This window comes from Mustela lutreola, chromosome 13, assembly GCF_030435805.1.
Source record: "Mustela lutreola isolate mMusLut2 chromosome 13, mMusLut2.pri, whole genome shotgun sequence".
NCBI lineage: Eukaryota > Metazoa > Chordata > Mammalia > Carnivora > Mustelidae > Mustela > Mustela lutreola.
This window is the reverse complement of record NC_081302.1, coordinates 10,593,791-10,611,428: the sequence shown is the minus strand read 5'-3', so window position 1 is coordinate 10,611,428 and position 17,638 is coordinate 10,593,791. Positions and strand designations below refer to the sequence as shown.

At 49.7% G+C, this 17,638-nt stretch overlaps 1 protein-coding gene across 2 annotated transcripts in view; it reads left to right on the top strand.

Annotated features, from left to right (window-relative positions):
- PCCA (propionyl-CoA carboxylase subunit alpha) overlaps positions 1–16,872 on the top strand; it is a 414,664-nt gene extending 397,792 nt beyond the window's left edge. For both annotated transcript variants that reach the window (XM_059143714.1, XM_059143713.1), the window contains 3 exons: positions 2,189–2,329; positions 13,599–13,676; positions 16,527–16,872. In XM_059143714.1, coding sequence (XP_058999697.1) covers positions 2,189–2,329; positions 13,599–13,676; positions 16,527–16,595 — 288 coding nt within the window. In that variant the 3' untranslated portion in view covers positions 16,596–16,872. The remainder of the gene's footprint in view (positions 1–2,188; positions 2,330–13,598; positions 13,677–16,526) is intronic.
- Positions 16,873–17,638: the final 766 nt, after the last annotated feature.

The window sequence follows — 17,638 nt, the reverse complement described above, 5'->3', positions numbered from 1 at the left end:
TTCACTTGTGATTACAATAAGTCGCTTATCCCCCAGACAGATTTAAGAACAATAAACAAATACAAAAGGAAAAGGAACATCTCATCAGTAACAAAGACCGCATCTAAAGGCGTTGAGTTTTGTGGCTGTTTTACATCTCTTTCCAAGCAAAGCAGGAGTCCCACGGAGAAAGGAATTCAAAAGATATGAAAATTATAAAAATAGTAAAAGGATCCAGTTTTAGGCAGGATCTTGTCATTTCTGGGGAGAAATGGAGCTGGGTACAATCTTAGCTCTTTATTTATATTAAGGCTTGTTTGTGATATAGCTAAAATTAGTTTTTAAGTCTGTCCACTGTGGCGAAATGTGAGAAATCATATTATCCTCAGTGGAGAAAGATACTTTCCCTGAATTTTGACTTCTCATTTTGAAGTCAAATGGTACAAGGAACAAGGGGGGAAAAAATCAATCTGGGTACTGCATGGAACCTGGACAGCTGGGCCCAGTGCTGGCCAGTCGCATGGAGGGAGCGGCGGAGGGTGCTGACAGCCAGAGAATTGACTTCCTATTCACTCGCCTCCTCCTAGTGATGTTGGATTTTATTTTCCAAGGCAGACAGAGCCCAGATACGAAAACCATGCAATTTGGTACAATTATATTCTCCCTTCTTTCACTGTCCACCACCTCCCCCATAGTTTAAATGAAGGACTTTGAGGTACAATTCATTGCTGATAAATAGTCCCTCTTACCCAGAATGTGTATTGGACTGACAGCAGAATGCACTCTCCTCGCTTTTCCCTTGCCACTTATGACTCAGATGAATTTTAATAGGAGCAAAAAGCTTTTATTTGCACAGTAATTTCACTTAAGGATCATATCCTTCAGAAACTGGCAGACACTCGCATGTCTTGATTGCAAAACACACACTCAGGAGTAAAGAAACATGCAAAAGATGTTATTAGTCAACCTGTCACAGTGGCAAATCTGCCTCTCCTGGGGCCCTCCCCTACCCCTTTGGAATAGGCGCTGCAAAGTGCAGGCTCGGAGAGGACCCCCATCCCTGTCCAGAATGAGGGGGGTGAGTTCTGTTTTGCTTTTGCATCCCTGCGGTCAGGATGCCCACAGGAAGCTTTGAGTTACAGCAGCTTTTTTCCCCCCAACAAAATGGAGCCGCCTGGAAGTTGTCTGTCTTACCCCTGGGGAGTATGATCTGCTGGGAATCCAAACCTCTTCAGGTGGTGGTTTCAACTTCCCTGAGTAACACCTCCTCAAACAGCTTTGGTTTGTTTCTTCTTGGGCAGACCAAACCGTGGCTCTCATACTTGTCCACAGAGATGGGGAGGGGTTTTTCTCGCAGAGGCAGAAATTTCTCCTTTATTAGGAATGTTCTGTTGGACTGAACTTCCCTTTAATGCGCCCGTAATTGTTCGAGAACCCCCTACAAAAGGTTTTATGGAAATGCTTGTGCGCAACGTGTCTCTCAACGGTTTTACAATCTTGGTATTATTGTCTCTCGGTGTTCAAGATACTCACTCTGTGTCATCCTAATCTACCCTAACCGTCCTGGTACCTTGGAAAGGCTGCCTCACGTTGTGCCTCAAAGAAAGCTAGCTTTTCCTGTAGTGCATCTAACATATTGTATCCCTAGAAAAAAATTGAATTTTAAATATTATTTTGCCCCAAACGGACACTGAAACCCTTTGTCTTAACTACTTGGTGGCGCAGCCGTTCTGGAGGGGAGTGGGAAGCGCGAGACGGCGGTCTGCTGCCATCTGCTGGCGGCTGCTCGCAGCGTCACCCCTCTGCTCGCTGACCCAGACCGCTCCTAGGATTGGGGGAGCCGGGGGTGGGGGTGGGCAGAGACGCTTACCAGCGAGCGGTAAAGGGAATGCAAGGAAAATTCTCACTGTTTTCGTTACAGATTTTTGAGATATTTCTCATAATGAGACAGGGTGTTTGTCACTAGTTAGTGGAGTCATTCTTATTTAAAGAAACTTCTTAAATCCTACTACCCATAACATGTGCCAGAAACAAATGTATTCTTGTTTTTAAGTTCAATAATTCAAAACCATTTGATTTCAAAGATGTTATCATTTAAATTTCAAAGCTGCAAATGGATTCTGCATGAATGCTACATCTGAGGAGAAGTTCTTCCTTGAAACTCATTCATGGTGTTTGTTGTTGTTGTTGTTGTTTTTCCTCCCTTCAGTATCAGGTGCGCATCTTAACCAAACTGGCTGCAGAACTGAACAAATTTATGCTGGAAAAAGTGGCTGAGGACACAAGCAGTATTCTGCGCTCCCCAATGCCTGGCGTGGTGGTGGCCGTCTCTGTCAAGCCTGGAGACATGGTAAGGACCATGCCGGTCTGTGGGATGGGGCGGACTGAGGCGTGACCTTGCTCTGTGCGGCTCTTTCTTGACCACGGAAAAGCGGAAGAGCTTGTGTGCATTCCCTGTCCGGCTGTTGCTCATTTGAGTTGGGTTGGTCACACTATCTCTTGAGAACCTCCCCTCCCAAAGACTTGGGACTAGCATAGAAATAAGGCCCGATTCATTCTGTTAATTGGCGAATTTAGTATTTTGGCAATATTTTATTTAAACTTTCTATGTACTTCCTACTGTTCTGGGCTTTGAGCATCCCTGAAGAACTGATACCAAGAAATAGCCCTTTGATGGGAACTTTCTGTCTGACTTCTGGAATAAATGGGAAGGGAACTGAGGAAAGGTAATGCCATAGACCGTGTAGTATCAGAGCCCTCCCGTTACTTGATACGTGTAATGTAGGATCACAGTTTGAGGCTTTTCATCTCAACCTTGTGACATTAAGGCACAAATCAAGGCTGTGTTAATATTTCCGTACATGTTTAGTCTCACAATAACATGCTATTTTAGTGGGATACATGCATTTCACAGAACATGGATAGAAGTCTCTGTGGACTTGCTGCAAAAATAAGAAGAAAACAAAGATGCAACCAGATTTCTAGGGGACACTTAGACACGAGCATTTTTCTTTACGTGCTGGAAAATAATGGCCAAACATGACCATCTTCGATGGATGATATGGTGATTCCATTTTGTATCTCTGGTGAGGAGTTTACACGTTCTCCTGTAAAGAGGCATTACAAATGCCTGTGTATTTCTACATTAACATAAGTAAAATAAGGTTGAGAAAAACTCATATAGCTGGCACTGGCTTCTAGAAAGATACTTACGATAAATGAAAATCAAGAAAAAACAATCACCTTCAGTTGTTTAAATACGTGGCCCTGGAACTGGTAAGCGAAGTCGGAAAGCTGACTCCAACAATTGCTTTGAGCTGAGGATACTGAAATAGACTCCACCTGCTTTTCTAGAAAAGCACAGAAGAGGCTCAGTAGCTGTGAATTGTTATCTTCACTTTGAGAGCACTGACATTCGTGGAAGAAAGTGCACAGTAAGACTGTCTTAAGAGGGTACCTGGGGGCTCAGTTGGTTAAGCGTCTGCCTACAGCTCAGGTCACGGTCTCAGAGTTGGGGGATACAGCTAACAGACAGTCCCCTGCTCAGCAGGGAGTTTGCATGAGGATTCTCTCCCTCTTCCTCTCCTCCTCCTGCACACACATGTGGTGCTTTCTCTCTCTCTTTAAAATAAATAAATAAATAAATCCATTTTTTTTCCTTTCCTTTTCTTTTTTTTTAAAGATTTCATTTATTTACTTGACAGAGACCGCAAGAGAGGGAACACAAGCAGGGGGAGTGGGAGAAGGAGGAACAGGCTTCCCACTGAGCAGGAAGCCCAATGTGGGGCTCAATCCCAGGACCCTGGGATCATGACCTGAGCCGAAGGCAGATGCTTAATGACTGAGCCACCCAGGCGCCCCTAAAATAAATTTAAAAATCCTTAAAAAATTGCCTGCACTCACACACTGCGTCATCAGAGCAGTCAGTGGAATCTTCTGGCAACTAGACGCGTAGGTTGGTAAATAATGTGGTGTGTTATTTTGGGGTTTTGCTTTTTTCCCCCACTTTTCTTCTTAAGCCTTTTCTAGAAGCTACATAGGCTGCCATCCTGAGCTTGTCAGTCCTAATGGTGCAGGTTTAATTATAAAATCACAGTTGCACTTTAAAAAAATGTAAGCGTGTAACTGAAATCCTTATTTTTCCAACACCTGAGTCAAAACCTGAAGGGGGGTGGGAGGGGGCTCAGATTGCGATCTCGTGCCTCCCCTCGGCACCAGGCTCCCTCCAGCCCTCCTGGGGCAGAGAACTGGGAGCCTGCAGCCTCCTTGTTTCCAGCAACTGCTTTCTCCCGGGTTAGCTTCTGCAGACACCAGGGGGGTTTAGCCTTCATACTTTCCAGTTCCTGGCTAATAGTTTAATGTGGGAAAGCAAGGCATTTAGTAAATTGGAACAATGTGGTATTAGTCTTTGGTTCATTGGGATAGCTCAGATATTGAAAACCACCACCAATAATTAAATGTGGGTATTCGAGAAGGGTTTAATTTGAGAACTAACTGTTAAAAATATGTTACTGTGGTGTAATGGGACCTCTATTTTATGTCCTTTAAAGTCAGGCATGGGGGGCGTACCCCTAGCAAACTGGCTCCTAAGGTCTGTGCTGTTCGCCTTACCCAGAAAGGAATGCTCTCCGCTGGCTCATGCCTAGGCTGGTCAAGGAGAGCTTTCTAATTCTTCTCTCCAGCTTCCCGTGCCACTTTGGGTCCCCGCTCGACTTCCTTTCTTATTCTGGGCCATTGTGTTTTGATAAAATAGTGTTTTCTCCTGAGTTGTTATTTGCGAAAAGTGTCGCAGACTGCTAGTACCTTCCCCAAATGCAGGAGGAAAAGTTTCATCGTGGACTCTTAAGGGCAACTTCTATAATTAGATCGGCCTTGTGTCATTAAAAGCCAGGAAACTCTCCTTTGACCAAAGGCAGAGCACTTACATGGGGCCATTATGAGAAAAGAATACTGGTAACTTTTAAGTTTTGTGGTTTTAAATTATTTTAGCTCCGCAGGGCATGTTGTGTTGTGCTCTGTACTAACAATAACTGAGCCCAAGTTCTACTTTTATCGGGAGAAAGATAATGGAATCAGTTGTCTCTGTGTGTTTTCAAGCAAAACAGGACCAAAGAGACAAATTGCAAATTCTTTGAATTTTTTTTTAATAGTTTAGATTTCAGTAATCTGTAATTTTTTATATTTAGGTTAAGTAAAATCTGACAAATCTTAGAGTGCCGGGCCTGGCAATAATGTGTTCTACAAAAGCATCACATAAATAATAATTAATAAATGTGTTTTGTGAGGTAAACCATCTTAACAGAGTTAAAAAAAACAAAAAACACCTCAGGGCAAAATGATGTTGGGGGCGGCTATTTAGAAGTCATAAATGCACTCAGCTTCCTGTGGGAAAGTCTTTCCCTCCCTCAACACAGAGGCTGTGTTTTTTTGTTTTTGTTTTTGTTTGGATTCACACAGCAAAAGTTTCTGATATCTTTCAGTGTCTGTTACATAGTATTTGACATTAAATGTGGCAGTAAAGTCATTTTTTAAATAATTGTACAATAACTTTTTTTTTTTTAACATGTGGGGAGGGGGTTGTGGGTAACAGGCCGTCAAATGCATAGAAATGCCTACACGCAGACAAACCTAGGAGTGAACAAAGTAGGAGAGGCTTATGGAAAGTCCCCTTGTCACCCATTTACTTCAGAAAACAGTGGATAGAATGACTTTGATATGCCTTTAGTCTGTTGGGTTTTTTGTTTGTTTGTTTGTTTGTTTGTTTGGTTTGGTTTGGTGGTCATCCACCCTCTGAAAATATTTTCACGACTGATTTTAATTTCAGTTGGGAAAATACCCATTTTTCTGTGTATTTAGCACCATTATAAACTGAGGGCCCTCTAATCAAGGCAGTATTTTTTGTAACTTACTGTAATTTTTAAAATGTCTATCTTTATGATATCCTTGAACAAAAATATTAAAAACACCTTCTCTCAGAATAATGGCAGAGGGTACTTGCTCGCTTTAGGTTGAGAGCTGCCGAAATGACACACAATTTCCATCTTGAGTCCGAAGTGTAAAATAAAGTCATTAGGGGCACAGTTGTTTTGTTAGCCCTTTGATATCAGAAACAGAGCAAAAAACAAAAATAAAAAATAAGGCAGCCCAAGGGGAGGTATTACTGTTGCAGTGTATCAGGATTTCTGAGTTATCTTGCAGTGCAACAGACCTCTCGGATGTGGATCAGAAATACCCATCTTACTCAAAACAGTAACAATTGAGATATGAGTCGGAAGTGGGCGGTGTCCCCACTTACAAATCTTTCTTTGGCAGTGACGCTTTGTGACTTACCAGTTTGTGAGACCTGGTCAAATCACAGATGGACAGTGAGTGCCTGTTGCTGCTTTTCTAGCCTGCTCAGTAGCAGTAGGACAGGCCTTGGGAGTATTTTGGGGGGCCAAGATGGGGAAGATCTACTGTAGAATGGAACTGGCCTTTAGCAGAAGGGGAAGTAGGCGTTTGGGACTGTTCTTGTGCAGTGTCTTGGGCAAAAAATGGAATCCTATAAAGTACCCCCATAAGAACAGAAAATTTGGGATCATTAATAGGAGTACCACCCAGATTTTGCCCCAATGTCTGTCCTCCTTGTGTGTGCTCCTTCAGGGCTGCTAGGGGAGGGCTCCCAAGTGGTGGGATGGCCAGCAATCCTGAGAGACCCAGGTTTGCCGTTTTGGAGGGTGGCATTCATACCGCGCCTTCGGGGCCAAACCCTCTCCTCTGTAACTGAGCCCACGGCAGGGGAAGTTGCAGATAAACTTGGCAGGAGACCTCTGGTTTTCAGGTCTTGAAGAAACAGATTTGAAGACTCCTTTGCTCTCAGATAATTAATTAATTAATTAAAGATTTTATTTATTCATGAGAGACAGAGACAGAGAGAGGGAGGCAGGGGGAGAAGCAGGCTCCCCACTGAGCAGGGAGCCGGATACAGGGTTCCATCCCAGGCTCCTGGGATCCTGACCTGAGCCAAAGGCAGACGCTTAACCGACTGAGCCCCACCCAGGCGCCCAGCCCCCAGGCATTCTAGATAAGAGGCCTTGGAATGGTCCCTCCTGCCCTGTGTTCCTCCTGCTCTGTGTTCATCTGGCAGGGATCCCCTTACCTGGTATGGCCCAGTATCCACAACAGCATCTTTCCCTGGCCGAGGACCTGGCCATGACAGATCCGTTTTCCTGTTTCTGGATACCTTGACTGATAATCCTAAAATCATTACAGTAATGAAATTTTCATATTTGATAGCAGTTTATTTGACAAGATGCCAGTTTTCCACCCAAACCTCAGATTGCGTTCCAAAGCATGTATAAATAAACCTATGCATTCATGGTTGCATGTTTTTAAACTCAGATTATAAAACATCACACACATAAAGGTCCAGAGAATAACAGAAATACTCAGATGCTCTCTGCTCATCTTCACTGTATTTGCTTTTCCTGGTACCGAACAATAAAAGTCGCTTCCACGGGGAACTTGCCCCGGCCCCTCCCTAATCAGATTCCTGTCCTGCCTGTAGCAGTGATGGCTACCCCAGATTTCGCCTTTCTGTCTTCCAGATAACACTCCTTTTTCAGTGTTAGGATTAACTTTCGCTGGACGTTAACAAAGAAGTTGAGCTGACGATTGTCTGTTTTTAAGGTCCATCAGTAAGTTGAGCGTTGCAGGAGAGTCTCTTACAAGTTTGGCATTTTATTTTATTTTTCAAGAAATGATCTGCTTGGAGTTAGAGGCTGTGTTATCCTGCTTTTAACCATTTTAAAAGATGGCAGTTTGCAACCTTACCAAGATTCAAGAGATCTTTCCTCACCATTTTGCTTAAAAAACAAAAACAAAAAAACAAACCCAAACCCCAAGACATGCAGTCGCTGAGTACTTGAAGACAGCGACTTCCTAGAGATGGATCCAGACTGATCTCTTCAAGATGCCGTTGAGTTCTCTCACTCTAGGGGCTTTGGCTGCAGTTCCCAGCTAACTTTGAGGGCAGGAGGGAGAGATGTTTTTCATTTTAAAGAAAACTGGACTTGTACTGGCCATGACTCTGTATGCGCTCCCCGCTTGGTCACCCACCGCAGAAAGCCAGGGAGGCAGCTCTGGGCAGTGGGGGGGGGGGAGGTGGGGACCCCGAGTCCCCCCAGCCAGCAGCCTGGTTGATGCGTCACCCCTCCTTGCGCGTCCCCTTGTGACTCAGGCGGCGTGCACACGAGCCCATCGCGGGAGGGCTCCCGTGGCAGATAGGGAGTTCGGTGGCATTTCTGTCACCTGCCTCCTCTTTCTTTGTAATTTGATGATGTTTCCTTCTCTCCGCACTGCTTAAATACTAGACGGTCTCCCGGGGTCTTTCTCCCTCCCCCTTTACATGAAGATGCTGGGATGTGAATGCACATTTCTTCTTGGGGGAAATATCAGGGGATATTTAGCAGCCTATCTTACGGGCTCAGAAAGAGGAAGTTATTATAATCAGATTCTAGCGGTGCCTTTTAACCAAATCTGAGAGGCCTTTTTCTTGTGGCTGTTCACTGCATCTTTCTTCAGATCTGAGGGCCGTAAAATGCATTGCGTTGAGGCACCTGTGTTCTAAGTAGAACAGCCTTTAAAAATGTAATTGAAGGATTTTCACTTTCGTGGCATCGTCAGCGGGGTTGATATTGATCCATGCTTTCGGGTGGCCCCGGGCGGCAGAAGGGGAGACCGCTGCGGGCCGGGAAGCCCTCCGAGCCTTCTGTCTCATTTGGCAGAAAAACACAGAACGCAGGACAACAAAAGAAGGCTCCCTGTTCCATAAAAATTCTTCCTCCCGCCCACCCCTCTTCCCCGAAAAGGGGACTTAATTTTTCAGCTGCACACAGTGATTTGGTGCTCGCTCTTGCATTGAAACAGTTGCTGTCTGAACAGGCAGGAAGCAGTTTCCTTTTAATTGCTGAAATCATTCGGAAGTGCTTCGTGCCCCGCTTCTGTACGGCAGATGCTGTGCATTAATTGGCCTGTGTAGAAGTGACCCAGGGTTCCTTGCAGCGGGCCCAATTTTAGGCAGAGGGCTTAAATAGCTTATTTATTATTTTGTATAATCTGGCGTACATTATGTGCGCCTGCACGTGTCGCATTTCATGGTCTGCACTTTCTAATGTCATGTGGGTTTCAAAACCTGTGTTTCTCTGGTAATGTACTAGCAGCAGGTAAGCTCCAATACCATCCATCAGGAGCTAATTTTTGATCCAGATACTGCAATGACTGATGAACCTGTCTTTTGTGTGAATGTTTAGCACAGTAGAAAGCCATATGCCACTGGCACTGTTTCTTGTGCGTTCTTTACAGTTGCCGGAGAAGTGGGCTGACGGGGGCAGAGCCCTCCGCGACATTCTGTCCTCTCCCTCCGCTGAAAGGAGAACCCCTTTGAAAGCGCCCTGGTTTGGGACGACAGGAGAGGGAGGGGCCGCCTTCGAGGCAATCCGACTCCCGCACTCATTTTCTTGATCAGAAATAGGACTGCACACTCTTAATAGGGAACCTTGTTTTGTTACTCCCCGTCTGTTCAAAACAGACCTTCGCCCATTAGAAGGGCCTCCCCTGTGTGGGAAGAGCACAGCTGTTACTGTAAACTCATCCCGTCACTGTATCACCCCCATTTTGTGGCTCTGAAGGATGAAATTGAGAAATGGAATACTGTGCAGTCAGCCTTTACATCTCCAATTTTAGGCCTTTGCCATCATTTTCATGCTTTTATTCCAAATCAAATAACATTAGTGCGCTACACCACCTTCTGATGAATGTCTGCTCTCGAGCACAGCTTTTCAAGTCTGGACTTTTGGGGGCTTCCTTTTATGTTTGGTGGAGGTCTTTTCTCCCCCCTCTCTCTGCTCGTTCTCTTCCTGCACTTTCTTTGAGCTTTCTTCATGCGTTCGCAGGCTGAACGATACAAGTAGCCAAACGTCTCCCAGTCTTAGCGTGCTTTCCAAGAGGGACGTATGTGGGAGAAGGTTCTGGGCCTTTTCATCTTTGGGGAAGGAGTGAGGCGAACTTGGTAGAAGGATATTGGGGGCTTTAATCAGAAATGAGAAGGGGTTTAAATCATTAGCACAACAAAGCGTACTATAAGCTTGAAGATAAAAGTCTCTGGGGAAAGAGTCCTCTGAAAATAAATGGGACTTGATAGATTTCCATATCATTTATAACTTCCCTTAATTACACTTGGAAGACTTGCCAGTAAAACTGGAAAATTGGCAGCCTATCTCCATTAGAGTCATTTTGCCGACCATGGCAAGCAGCTGGCTTTACTGGATTTTATTTCCCATCACTCACAATTAATCATCAGCAGGAGATGTCTGAAGCTCTTCAGTGCCGGGCTCTGCCGGGGACACGGAGGCCTCCTAACCATGCGAAAATCTGCTGAGTAAATGGGCCGGGTTTTCCCTCCAGCTTACTCATTCTGGAGCGAGGCAGGCCCTGCTTAATGAGTGCGCTCTGATAATCGGATGCGAATGTGAACCTTGACCCCATGTCAAAGGAGAGGACGCAGTAAGCCGGATGAAAGATCCAGGACTGGGGCCTCCAAACTTTACACCAATTAGACAGGGAGCGGGGAAGTACATCAGGCTGACTAGGTTTATCGAAAAGACTTGCGAGGCTTGTGACCATTTTGTAAGCCCAACGTTGGAGACCTCCTGTCACAATCAGTGAGCCTTTATCAGATGACACACAAAAGTGTTACAGGAGTGTGCGCGCAAAGCCCTAGGTGGCCGTGCCCTCCCATGTGAGCCGTCGGGGCGCGCTCCTTGCCCACGAGCACCTGGGGAAATGTGGAAGGTGTCCCCACGACCCTCCGACCCTCCGAGCCCCGCATGCAGATGGGCCACCACCTCTGCACCCGAGGCTCCGGTATTGCGGGGGACACGGCGGGGGCGGAGGGGACACAACACAACCCCGGGCCGAGCTCCCATGACAGCGTGGCCGGCGGTCTCAGAGCTCCTCCAGCCGGGATGGCTGAGGGATGAAAGACTGAATTTCGATCAAGTCCATGTGTGCGGGTAACACGACTCTGCTGACCACGACGGCCTTTGCTCTCATGCGGGGTCTCAGAGAACAACTTCCAAGGGCTCTTTCTCTTCTAGGAAAACAGACTACAAAACCCATTGCTTAAGTGAGCAGGGAGGGAGCAGGGAATTACTTAAAGTTCCATCCGGACCTGTGTAGACACGGAGACCGGCAGACCTGGGGAGGGGTTCAGGGAGGGGCCCAGGAGAGGAGAGGAAGACCCGATGTAGATTCAGGGCAGCGCTGCTGGCTGGGCCCCTTGGAATCCAGAGGCACTTTTCTTTTAAGTCCTTTTAATCAGATTGCCAGTGACACAATAAAAAAGAGCGTTTTAACTTGGGGATGTCCCCACATCTCCTGATTACCTGTCTACATCAGAGCTTTTGTTTTTCTGAGGAGTGTGATTGGGGACCTGCCACTTGAATCGCCCACATGCAGGGTATCAGCACCCAGAGCCGGCCAGGAAGGACAGCTGGCGAGGGCAGAGCGCCGTGAACTTGTGGCCGGTCTGCCGCTGCTGCCCCACGCTTCCGCGGGCCCTGATCTCCAGTGGCCGGCTCTAGCCCGGTGTGGAGTCCCGGCCCAGGCCCCGCCCCCCTCCCGCATGGGCCCTGTGCCATCCTTGTTGCGTGGGTCTCTGCCCCCTCAGTGTGACCACTGGAAATCTGCTGGGTTCACGTCTTTCTCCTGTTTGCATTAACTGTGAATCACTTATTTGAAGATCCCATGAAGACCCCAGGAGGGGCGCTCTGGCCTGCAGATTCTGAGCCACGGGCTGAGCAGCTGAGAGGGGTCAGACCTGCTGCGGAGGGGGCTCGGTTGTGCCCCCTTCCAAAAAGCCCACCGGGCCAGGGATGGGCTCTCCGATGACAGCAGAGGAAGCCCAGCGACGTGGGGGGTGTGGGCTAAGCTCACCCAGGTCCCCGCGGGGGGCACTCATCCACCCGTGAAGCGGAGCTACCAGAACCCAGAGGTAGAGAGCTGCTGACAATTTTGTGGAGAGAATTTCCATTCTGTCACATTGAGTTTCAGACCCATTTCCAGAAATCCACCGGGGCCCGGTTGCGAGCTGTGTCGGGGGGCCGGCTCTGGCCCCTTGGCCTCTGAGACACCAGGCTGTGGGGCCAGCCTGCGGGGCTTTGGGGAGGGGGGCTGCATGGCAGGTGCTGCCCCGGGGGGTGGGGCTGTCCCCGTCTGCATCTCGTGGGCTCCCCTCCTGCCTCTGGAAAGAAAAAAGGCCCCAAGGGATGACGTGAGGGGGTAGGTGAGCCCGGCTGCGGTCCCTCTGCTATGCAAAGAGCAGCCCTCGCGAGTGGGTCATTTGCTCTCCTCTCCGTCTGCGGAATGCAGATGCCCAGGGAGAGTGAATCACAACGGGCAGTGAGCACGGAGCTTCAAGCCCAGCTCCCAGCACAGCGTCTCTCCTCCATGCCAGCACCAGGCTTTGGCATCCCCTCTCTCCCTCGATTTCTGTGCCAGGAAATGGCAGCCCACCACCTGATCAGCGGAGGACAGGAAGGCGCGGGGCGCAGGCAGCCCAGACTGCCAGGGAGACAGCTTGTGCCGCGCAGGGGGCCCGGAGGGAGCTCGGCGATCATCTGGGGAGCGCAGGAGAGAACATTCTCCAGGCACTTCTGCAACTCTGGGCCAGCACAGCCGCACCGGTGTGAGGGTCTGGGAGCTCCACCCCAGGATGCCCACCAGCACCCCAGAAAAGCCAGCCAGTTGCCCGAGGAAAGTTGGCTTCACTGTGTCGGAGACTGGGAGGCCCTTTTCACAGAGGAGAGAAGCCCGGCCCAGCTCCTTGGTGCTCACCCATCAAGGGCAGCGAACAGAGACTAGAGAGAGCGGCTTTGGTCACAGCTGCCTCCTGGCTGGAAGCCCCAGGCTTCACCAGGGAGCCCATACCCAGCCCCACTGGTCTACACTCAAGGACCAGGCACGGCTGTTAGCGGTCATTCCCGCGTCAGAAGGCACCTTCCAGGAGCCACCTCCTTGTTACTTGGCCGGTCTTGCAGAAGTTGACACAGGCTGCTGTTCCCAGCTCCCCAAGGCTATGGACAGAAACGCTCTAGTTTTGGGTAGTGGTTTTGTGGAGATAAAACCCCGCCCAGGGCAGTTCGGCCCCTTACCCTGCACGCTCAGGAGTTCTTGTCTAGTCCCAGAATCTCTTATGCAGCCATCACTACTACTGTCAATCTAGAACATTTTCTTCCCCACTCAGAAGAGAACCTGTGTCCCTCAGTAACCACCCCCTCTTCCTAGCCCCGGAAACCATAGATCTTCCCATCTGTGGGGCTGTGCCAAATCTGGACATTTTCACTTAGGAGGAAAACATTCCATTTTGGCCACATCTCTGTGGCATTTGATGAGGACAGAGGGAACAGCCCTTCTCTGCTACCCCCCGACGAGTCACTTGGAACATGAAGTCTTAGAGGTCTTTGCTGCTGTTTGGGTCAAATTGCAGAGCATCTGATAGTCTCTTGATGGTTTCACTCCTGAGTGTTATTGCAAAATCAGAACAATTTTAAGACTTGTCTCTTTTCTGTTTGTTTTTCCAGGTAGCAGAAGGTCAGGAAATTTGTGTGATTGAAGCCATGAAAATGCAGAACAGCATGACAGCTGGGAAAACTGGCAAGGTATGTCCCCGAGTTCCCATCAGCCCTTGCCAGCTCTGTGACAGGAAGCAGAACTTCCATCTTTGGATCTTGGACGGTTAGGGCTGGAAGGCACCGTGGAGGTGACCCCTGCCAGCTCCTCGCTCCTGCACACCAGGACATAGGAGCTCTTTCTGCTTGGCACCCACATGGCCCTGCCTCATGGAGAGTTTGTGACGTGCAGGTCGTCAAAGAACAATTGTTCTTTCACCTTAATGTCTTTCCAATTAAAGGGTCTTTAATTTTTAATGTTTACATCTGTCTCGGAGGCGCTTAGTCACCTGAGACTTAGGTGGCAGAGCGGGAACTGGTCTGAGAGATCGCAGAGATTAATGTCACTCTTCAAGATAATTTCTCCACAAAGAGAACAATTCTAGACAATTTTAGATCAAGAGGAGCTGAAAGCCCCACGTACATGTGGAACGTAATGATTTAGGGAGGGAAAAAAAAAAGGAATCGTATTTGTCCTGAAACTTGTTAAGAGTAAAACTTCTCACATGTATTTTCTCCTTGAGGAAACTGGAGAAGTCCTTTTACTGATAACTTCATTATTCTTCTTGCTTCTATAAAGATGCTGCCCACAGCTGAGGGAGGCTTTTCTGAAGGACAGTTTGGAGACGTCCGCATCCCGGGGGTGAGGCGGGGTGGGGAGGGCAAGGAAGGGTGCAGAGACTGCCGTGGCCGGCTCCGTGGCCGGCTCCGTGGCCTGTTCTGTGGGAAGCCAGGATCAAGCTCTGGGGACGTGGGTGTCCTGGCAGAGAGATACTGCCTGCTCCCAGTTGTCATTTGCATCAGAGAGATACATCCTCTGACACCCCAGCAGGAAGTGAGGCTCCTGCCCAGACCAAAGGCCTGGCTGGGAGCAGATGCCCAATTTAGGGTGGGCAGGCCTGGAGCTGGCTGCCTGGTCAGGCTGGAGGGGCTGCCGTTGGCGGGGGCCCAGGCTCTGTGGCGTTTGCGAGAGGAGAATGGCAAGATTTGGAAATGTTGGCCTCTACATCTGATTCCTTTTCTAAAAGTGAACCCCAAAGTGGCCTTTGTTCTTGTAGAAATTGGTGGTTTTGCTCCTTGCACTTAACATTTCTGCTGTGTTAGTTTCATGTAATGTCCAGGCATGGTGAGAACTTGACCTCATTTGGGGGGACCCAGAACATGTATATATATAGACGTCTGATGCATGCCAAGGGCACCTGTTGCTGCACTGGGGTACCAGCACAAAAACGAACGTGGCCTTCGCTCCAGAAGGAGCGTGGAGCCCTCCTCTGTCAGTGTGTTCAAGGTCTGCCTGGTCTCACGGTGGCCTCTGGGTCTCCTGCGGAGGCTCAGCTCATCCCTGGCTGTTGGTGGCCCGGGAGTAGCTTCCAGAATGTAGAGGGGCTCCGGTCAGCTTGTACTTTGGCCCGACCCCTATCAGCTGGAGCTCTTTCTGCCCATCCCTTTCCTGCTGCACCCCAGCAGGGCGCCCCGGGCGTGGCCAGAGCCCAGCACAGAGCAGCGGCCGGGGGGGTGGGGGGGGTGGGGGGGTGGGGGGGTGGGGGGGTGGGGAAAGCCTCGGGTTGGGCCGCGCTTACCTGGAGAGCCGCTTTTCCTCCTCGAGCGAACGCTCACGACGGAAGCCGGTCCTCCCTGCCGTGGGCGCAGCGTGCAAGATGCGTCCTGTGCAAGCGTCGGCGGCCTCCGACCCGCGTGAGCCGCCCCCGGCGCCCGGAGCACCCTCCAGGCCTTTGAAGTCATCGCGGCGCGGATTCCCGCGGTTCTGAGGGTCCCCAGGCTGGGATGCGAGGCACACGGCGCCCTTCTGCCCTTCCACTTCCCGGGGACGCAGGCCAGGCCCCGACCGCGCGGCCCCGACCGTCCGCCAGTTCTCGGGTGCCCAGAGCGCTGGGCAGGTGTGGCCCCGCGGGTGTGCAGTCCCCGCCTCCCGCTCCCCGCACGGCAGAGCCCCCCGGGAGGCCGACACCCCTGAAGCCCCGCGGGTCCGCACACCCGGAGGACCGGTTCCACCTGGGCCTCGAGTCCCCGCGGCGCAGCCGCACACCCGCGCGGCGCCTCTTTCGCTTCGGAGGGAAGCCGGGGGTCGCGGGCGGGGTCTTTCTCCTATTAGTGGCCCTCGTTCTGGCGCTTGTGTCATCGCGTGGGGTTTTGGTTCGGTTCTGGTTTTGTTTTTGTTTTGTTTTTTAAAGCGGTTTTTTTTTTTTTAAGGTAGAAGTCTTTTTTTTTTCTTTTAATTTATTTGACAGACAGAGATCACAAGGAGGCAGAGCAGCAGGTAGAGAGAGGGGGAAGCAGGCTCCCCGCTGAGCAGAGAGCCCGAGGCGGGGCTCGATTCCAGGACCCCGGGATCATGACCTGAGCCGAAGGCAGAGGCCCTAACCCACTGAGCCACCCAGGCGCCCCTGGTTCTGGTTTTTGAGCACGAAGGATACCAGTAACTCACCACGTGAAGCCGCAGCCGAGCGTGGGAGGGCGGGCTGCTGGGCGCTCATGCAGCATCAGGGCAGCTGGCTTTTAGGGGCGCTACAGAGCCCCCCTCCCCCGCCCCCCACGTGCCTAGTGCAGGGCGGAGGTGGGGAGGGGAGGGGCAGCGGGTGGTGCAGACTCCCTTGGACCAGCAGCTTCTAGGACAGACCGGGACAGGCGCGTCACCGCCCTCCCGAGGACACCCCTGTGCACTCGGTCCCCTCTGCCAAGCAGGAGTCGACTCTTGTGCCCCAAAGCCTGCGGGGCTGTCTCTTCATTTCCAGAAACGGGTGACGAGATGGCACCCTCGTGGTCCAGTTAATAATACTGACGCTCCCCTCTTCTTTCTTTTCTTTTCTTTTTTAATTCAAGGTGAAATCAGTGCAGTGCAAAGCTGGGGACACAGTTGGAGAAGGAGATCTGCTCGTGGAACTGGAATGAAGTATTTATAGCCTTTCAGTCATCACCCAATTTAATTAGCCATTTGTATTATTATTCTTTCACACTCAATTTAGTCAGGCGTTTTGCAGGAACACCCCTGTGCAGCAGATTTTACATGGTCATATTTATTCCACATATAATCAAAACCAACATTCTGCCAAAAAAATCACCAATGGAAATTTTTATTGATATAAATACTTGTACATATGATTTGTACTTCTGCTGTGAGATTTCCTAGTGTCAAAATTAAATCAATAAAGCTGAGCATTTGTCTAAATATTAGTTTGCCCTTTTTTTGAATGAAGACAATGTACATAAGAGGCTACTGGCTGTGCCAGTAGACTCGAAATACTAGTGTTTCATTGTGATCCTCTAAAAAACATTTCTATAAACCCCAGTTCTCTGCCTTAGTCGCATTAAATTAGCATTTACCACCTTATAATCAGATTACCTGCTTCTGCGTGGCTGAGGACCTCACGCCCATCTGTGCCTATTCGGAACATCCGAGAGACCCAGAGACCGTGTGGGGCTGCTGGGGAGTTTCATCTGAGAGACCCCGTGGGGCTGCTGGGGAGTTTGGAAATCTGTCCTGCTCGGCTCTCAGCGGTAAGTGCAGGGCCCACGGGCCCAGGAGGCAGCCACTTCAGGAGAGCTGGGCCCACACGCCTGCCCTCCCCACCCGGTCCCAGAGGCTATGCGGGGCTCCCTTACCCTGAGGGGTGGGTGTGGCTGCCACAAACCCATCCGTTGGTGCCCATCCTTGCCTTTTTGTTTTTGTGAAGCAAGTTTCTAATTAAGAAAATAGGGCTAAAAATACTGATCTGTCTTTGTGCCAGATGGAGTCAGTGAGCACGGTCTACCATCAAGTTGAAGAGCGCGGGAGCCTTCCCAGCGGAGAACGAGGTTATGGAGGCCCAGCAGCTGCGTTTTTCAGTGGCTTCTGAGATCCTCGGGATCCGTCTCTGACTTGGCTGGTAAGTAAGCAGAGGCAGAGTCGTGCGCCGCTCGGAGTCTACGCGGACAGATCATCAGATGGAGGGGGA